We start from the raw sequence: 7,289 nt of genomic DNA, 5'->3' as shown, positions 1-7,289 counted from the left end.
GTGGGACTCATTGGGGTCTCAGTGTTGGGGGAGAATGGTTCGGTCTTGTAGGGGGTCTGTTGGTGGAGTGGGGCTCAGTGTTGGGGACTCAATGTCAGGGGAGTGGGTCTTGGGGTTGGGGTAGAAACCCCCAGCCTGATTGACAGGAAATGAAACTTCACCCTGGCCCCTCCCCCGGGCTGGGCTCCGCTCCCCTCCCCTCCCCCTCCCGCTCCGCTCCGGGTTTTGCCGCCGCCCCCCACACAACATGGCTAGTAGTTCTGTCAGACCGCGTGTTGCGCTGGGCCCGAGGCTCCGTTAGACGGGCTCGGGCTGCCGTGCTCACCCACACCCAGCCATGCGGAGCGGCAGCGCCACCGACAACGGCACCGGCAGTGCGGCCGTCTGAGCGTCACCGCCCAAGGCAAGCCAGGGAGCTGAGAGTCGGCGAGCCGAGCGGGGACAGCGAACCAGCCGAGCGGCCGAGAGCGGGAGCGGGGATCGGGGCCGCCGAACCGGGCACGGGAGGGAACGAGCCACCGAAAGCGAGCGAGGCGGGGGGGATCGCGCGGGGCGGCGGGCAGCGATGGCCGCTCCGGTCAGCGCCCTCAGAGACACCGACATGAGCCAGGCCAAGGCCGGCGAGCTGGCGGCGTTGAAGCCAGGGACTGGGCCGGGCCCCGCCGCCGAGCAGGAGCATCACTTGCCGGGCAACGGCTCGGAACCGGGCGCCGCTGCCAGGGAGACCTTCAGCAACCACCGGCTGAGCGCGGGTCCGGGCGAGCACAGCGACGAGGACAGCGGCCACCAGCCGCACGGCGACCCGGACGGGGCCTCCTCCTCGGAACAGAGTAACGGCGGAGCGGGCTCCGGGGAGCCAGAACCCGGCCGGGCCACCGCCACCAGCTTGGCCCTCCTGAGCGGCGACCAGAGATTCGACCATTCCAGCAACAGCGGCGGCGGCGGCACCGGGCCCATGGCCAACGCGAACCCAGGGCCCAGCCCCGGGCCGGGCGCCGTGCCGCCCACCGGCTACGGTTATAACCATTACCGGGGCCCGTTCCACCAACATGGCGGACAACAAAGCCCCGGCATGGGGGCAGCGCTACAACCCGGCGGCCTCGACTCCTTCCAGCCCAACTCTCACGAGGCCTTCGCGGGCCACTACAATAACTACACCACGGCTTATCCGGCGGCCCGCAGCGGCTACATCAACCAAGGCTACGGCCTCAACTCGCCGCGGGCCGGGGCGGTTGGGCCTAAAGCCCCGGCCTCGGGTATGGTCGCTACTTTCCAGCGCTTCGGTGGGCAGCAGCAGCAGCAGTCGACACCGGGCCCCGGTCTCCAGCAGCACCAACAGCCGCAGACGGCCTCTAGTACCCCGACCCTCAACCAGCTGCTCACCTCGCCGAGCGGGGCCCGGGCCTTCACTAACTATAACCAGGCCCACCAGGACTACAATAGCCAGGAGTTGGCCAAGGGAGGCGAGCTGGGAGCTCAGTATCCCAGCCCGGGCTGGGCAGCAGCTCAACAAAGGAGCCACCATCCGCCCATCAGTCCCGGCAGCAGCGGACAGCCCTTGCCCAGGACTCAGGTAAAAAAAAAGCTAACTACCAGTTAACTAGTGTAACCAGGGGCGGAGAGTGGTAGTTGTAGTGTTAGTTAATGGTTTGTGTTGTGTATGATATATATGAGGGGGACCGGGCCGTGCTTGTGCTTCTCTCTCAATACAAAGAATCCGCTCTAAAATGGCCGGCTTTGTGCGAGAGGAGCAGCAGCTCTCGGTATAAATTATGTAAAGTGAGGCCCGAACCCGAGCAGGAACAGTTCTTCTCCTCCCTTCCCCCCTCTCTCTTCCCTTCCCTTCCCCCTCACTCCCCTCTCTACCCTTCCCCCTCACTCCCCTCTCTACCCTTCCCCCTCCTTCCATTCCCTTCCCCCACCCCATTCCTCCCCTCCCCCACTCCTCCTTTGCCCCCTTTCATCCTCCTGCCCCCAGTATTTAAGATTTTCATTTAAAGTGTATCTCCTTGTAAAAAAAAAAGAGAGAGAGAAATATCTGTAAAGGATTTGGGTGAGTTCAGTGGAGCAAAACAGGCTGAATGAGCGTTGGGGTTTTGCTGCATGTTGTGGAGCTGGGGGACTGACTGCTTTCTTTGTTTTAGGATTCTGATCCCAGTGAGTTTCCCCCCCCCCCCTTTTATTTATTATGTGTTCAGTTAGTGTCTGTTTTTGTCTGATTGTTTTAACGCTGTGTGTGCACCTCTGCTGCCTTTCTCACCTTGTTTATTTCCCTGCCCCCCCACACCAACCACCCCCCCCCTCAATCCACACCCCATGTTGTTTTTCTCCTCTCCACTGCCTTGTGTGCAACCTTGAGCTGGCTCACTTTGCTAGTACTCGCCGGTACTAATGCACAGGCTGGTGATTTGAGTAAGTGCAGATTGCACGGGTTTGGGATTTGAATTATGGAGGTAAAATCCTTCTGTCAAAGCCAGGAGACAGTTGGTCTTAGGGTGACATGCTATCTGTAATCTGATTGGTTCCTCAGCTGCTGCTTCTGGCCATTTATAATTGCCTCTGATGTAATGGCAAAACAACCTGATTAGCTCATAAACTGGAATATGGTTCACGTTACACCAGTGTGTGCAAGGGAGGGGGAAAAATAAATACAGGTAATGGCCATTGTTTCAGAGGCTTAGCTTGGGGTGGGCAAGAGATGCTGTGGAAACAGCTCCTGACCTTGAAATGCTGAGCAGCTGACTGCACAGGGACAGCACCACAAACAATACCGGCCGTGTCAGTGTGCACAGTCCCATTGTGTGATGGTAGGGAGCTTATGGGGGTTCTACAATCTTAGCACTGACCTTGGACTGCAATTTTATAAAATATATCCCACAAGAAAACAAAACCTGGTTTCTTTTTAAAGGCAGGTTCAACACATTAGATATTACGCACTGTTTCAAATCATTTACCCGATGGCTCAAATCAGCCTAGGCTTTGGATGATCAGCAGTAAAGCATTCTGCCTGGTTACTTATTCCTCTAAGTGCTGTGTGTGTATTGTAAATAAGGGATTGATGATGTACGAATTGAGGCAGAGCTCTGCCTAATGAATCTACTCTTGGTTAGGATAGGTCACAGTAACAATCTCACATTTCAGGTGACAAGTAGCATCTTCAGAATCTGTTTTAAAAGTTAAAGTGGCGTCTTTAAATTTAGAGTTTTACTTTAAACTCTTGCTTTTAATGACCCTGAAAACTCTTCTGTTAACTGGATTCTGATTTAAAAATAATTGTAGGAGTCTTTGTTGTAGAACCTTGTTTGCTTGTTGAATCCTGAATCACGATTTGGTGCCTGTTGCTGGCAGGGGAGGAGGCTTGCTGTTTAGTTTGGAAGACTTGGCACTATTGTTTAAGGTGCAGTGGTTTATTATCTCCAACTCCCTTTTGTATGTGATCTGGTACCTAAATTCATTTGCTCTTTCTAATATGTAGGAGCTACGATTGCATTGGAATTGGCTGCCTATTAGGTTGGAAAATTTGGTTGTGCTGAGACTGATGCACAGAAAACAACCTTTTAGTTGATGTAGTATTTGAAGATTCAGGTGTAGCTGCACATGGTATCACAGTCACATCCAGTACTATATGATATATCAGAACCAGTGTCAGATCCAGTCTATTAGAAACACAGCCAGATCTGGTATATTAGAACTGGAATGAGGTCCAGCATCAAACTCTATCAGAAACATGGTAACATTTAGGGCTAGACCTGGTACAGTTTATTAGAACTGGGGTCATATTCAGGGCCAGGTCTGAAATTAGAATTGGGGTCACACAAAATGCCTGACCTGGTACACCTATGAAAAATAAATTGTTTTACCAATTAGATTCCAGTAGTTTAAGCAGTCTTCCGGGGGAGTGAGCCAACATTCTAATGTTCCTTTGAATGACACACAGATTGAGTTATTGGGGACCATCACGTAGTTGAGGTTTTTTGTCTCCCTTTGTATGGCAGCTGAGGGTGAATTTTGTTATTTCAATATTATGGAGAGGAAGGCTATTTCATTGGCGAATCAAATGAAATTTTGATAAAATGTTAGTCCTATTGTCAGTGCTGAGAATGCATTGCAAACAGCACTGCTGAGCTAACATTTGACATTCTATAATATATTTTTGTACCTGATGTAAATATTGCACCTACAGTGGGAAATGTAGATATTTTAAAGAGATTGAGAGGTTGTTTGAGATTATGATGCTTCAATTTGGAATGAGGAATTTATTTTTTCAAGAATTCTTACTCAGTTGGTGCAGAACATAGATGGAATTTGAGACTTTCTGGGTTCCTGACTACATAGGGCACTTGGGGATAGTTAACATAATGTACCAACCTGGACCATCGTTATTATTCCCATGATGAGGTCAGACTGGCAAGACCAATTTATGGAAGAATATATCTCTTGAAGTGATTATACAAAATATGATCTGAAAGAGTGGGGATGGGTGAGGGTGTTATTAGGGGTGTACAAAAAATTGTAATAGCTGGTTAGAGGTGAGGGAATAGTTGGACTTGAGGGCACCTTTTTAAAGCGGTTTAAAATTGGTAGAGTTCTGTTCTTGGATTGCTTCTATTCATTGTATACACCAGTTATTTGGGTTTGGAGGGAATAGTTTTAAAATTTGCTGGAAGTACGGGAAATAATTTTGAGGAGCAAAGGAAATTAGGGGTGTATTAATAAAATGGTGGAATTAGTAAAATATCAGAATTCAATAGTGAAATGGTAATTTTTATTTGAATGTAGCTTGCATAGTAGAAAGCTGGATGATGTGGAAGAGTAGATGAATTTCATGAAACACACATAGGAGCTCAAGCATATAACGTCATTAAACAAGTAAATGGAACACTGGGTTTTGTGGCAGCAGGTATGGAATATGGAAGTTATGACGCGGGATTCTATATAAAATCTTAAGGCCACAATTGGAGCGCCGTGTGAAGCTTTAGACTCCATACTCCAGGAGAAATGTTGAGGCATTACTGAATTTAGAACTGATTCACCAGGATCCTGCCTGGTGTGAGAAAATACACATTTGAAAAATTGGGACTGTTTTCGTTAGGATAGAGAAAATTACAGGACTGTTTGAAGAAGACATTTAAAATTGAATGATAAGATGGAGTAGATAGAAGCAAAGTGTTTCCAATGGTTAGGATTCTAGAACATTGAATAGGAGTGACTTCTCTACAAGTGAGGCTGTGACATGCGTAGAGTTGGCGATTGCAACACCATGTCGATGCTTAAGAGCGAATTAGATTGGTGGTTGAAAGAAAGGTGAATGAAGGGATATGGGAACAGGATGAACATATTGGATCAGGAAACTTACTGCTCATGAAAAGAATAAACACTCGCATGCTGGGCATTTAAATAGTCATTGGATGAACATATGGATGATATTTGGAATAGTGTAGGTTAGATGGGCTTTAGATTGGTTTCACTGGTTGGCGCAACATCGAGGGCCGAAGGGCCTGTACTGCGCTGTATTGTTCTATGTTCTATTTATGCTGGTTGGGCCAAAATACCTGATGTAATATCTACCTGAGAAGCTTTCTAGTTCACTTCAGAGACAATTTAAGTGTTGACCAGGCTGGGAAGACACGTTAGTTACCCTTCGGTGAAGCATATTTGTGACCATGTTGACTTTTTGCAACAGTTTGTTAATTTTACTACAGTTAACCAGATGAATAGGATTTAATTTCATTGTACTTTTATGTAATTATAACTTGAGCACTGGAAGTCAGAGCTTTTATTCAAATGTACTGAGATTTGAACCATGTCTTTGACATACACCCAGGTTTCTTGTATTCTTTGATTTGAGTTTCCGAAATAGGAAAATCATCTTGACCCACCTGTCAAATTATCATTGAGCAACAATCAGACAACCTTGGGAAGGTTGGGGTGCATTAAAAGCTACTGACATACTGGAGTGCGAGGTGTTTTGGAGTCTGCATTAACCTTGAGTTCCAATCTAATTGTTTGGAAATGAATGATTTGGGAAGAATTTCAGCACTAGATTTGCTGAGGTGTGCTCCACTGGAGATAATTTTCCATTAAAAGCTTGAGACCAAGATTTTGAAATTGAATTCAGTTGGAGAACTGCACTGGAGCTCTGTGAAGCTGGTCTTGGTATAGTGCTCAGATTACATAGTGTTGAACTGACCTAATCCCATTGTTTTGCATGGATACTGAGACTTCAGTATTTTATAGATCTGATGATTTGGTCCCTGGTGATGAGAAGTTAAACTGAGCCCTTCTATTCCTTGTTGGTGTTGGTTATTTCAAGCACTTCAGTTATTGAATGGCTGATGGAATAGATACCAAAATATCCTGTACTCGATAGGTTTCCATTATCTGCAGACCCTGATCTTGTATAGTCTATGAACTCCGGCATTGTGACCCACAGACCTAGGTGTACCTTTATGCTTCCGTTTGCTGGCTTGTCAATTTCACTCCTATGCTAAATGTTCAGAAAGAGTTGAAGCCTCATTGTTGGATAGATCCACAATGGAAATGTCAGGATCTTTTAGTGTTCTCAAAACGAGCTGTATACAAAGCGATAGAAAGTTGGTTTTAATGTTTTCAGCTTGCAACTTTTCATGGGCTGGGATGGTGGCACATTGGGTAAAATGCTCTTTTGGAGAGTCGGTGTAGACTTGATGGGCTGAATGGAGCCTCATCACGGTACTTTCGATGCTCCTCTAGGCTTTCTACAGTATGACAGTTATAAGCTTTCTTTTTCTGCTTTATCGTGGTTTGTATGCTTCTGGATAACCTTCAAGAATTGATAGTACCACCCTTTTTATTTGTAGGGACATGTTTACATTTGTGCCTCCAGATTCTCGACATTGAATGTCTCCTACTGATTTGACAGCTTGGACTGGCATGGTAGCATTGCTGCGTCAGAGCACCAAGGATCCAAGTTTGATTCCTGTCTTGGGGTCAGTGTGGTGCTTGTTTGTCCCACAGTCCAAAGATGTGCAGGTTAGATCGAGTGGCCATGCTAAATTGCTCCATTTTGTGTCTAAGGATGTATAGGTTAGGTGCATTAGTCATGTAAATGGAGTGGGGGTAACACCTGAATAAGATGTACTTTCGGAGAGTTGGTGCAGACTCAAGGGGTTGAATGGCCGCCTTTTGCATTGTAGGGATTCTATGTCAAGCAGTTAACAGAACCCACAGAAAGAAAAACTTGGATATTTTTCTCTAAACTTTAAAACTGAGACAGTTTCACTGCTGCAGATAGCCACCTCAGTGCCAGG

General features: G+C 47.3%; 1 protein-coding gene across 4 annotated transcripts in view; it reads left to right on the top strand.

Moving 5' to 3' along the window:
- Positions 1-239: 239 nt before the first annotated feature.
- Positions 240-7,289, top strand: part of LOC144509354 (AT-rich interactive domain-containing protein 1A-like) — a 151,080-nt gene continuing 144,030 nt past the window's right edge. For 3 of the 4 annotated variants that reach the window (XM_078238061.1, XM_078238060.1, XM_078238059.1), the window contains exon 1: positions 241-1,573. In XM_078238061.1, coding sequence (XP_078094187.1) covers positions 566-1,573 — 1,008 coding nt within the window. In that variant the 5' untranslated portion in view covers positions 241-565. Of the gene's footprint in view, positions 1,574-7,289 lie in introns of all 4 variants that reach the window. The other variant, XM_078238058.1, reaches the window with a different exon arrangement.

Source organism: Mustelus asterias, chromosome 21 (assembly GCF_964213995.1).
Source record: "Mustelus asterias chromosome 21, sMusAst1.hap1.1, whole genome shotgun sequence".
NCBI lineage: Eukaryota > Metazoa > Chordata > Chondrichthyes > Carcharhiniformes > Triakidae > Mustelus > Mustelus asterias.
The sequence above is the reverse complement of the archived record's forward strand: the minus strand, read 5'-3'. Positions and strand labels throughout refer to the sequence as shown.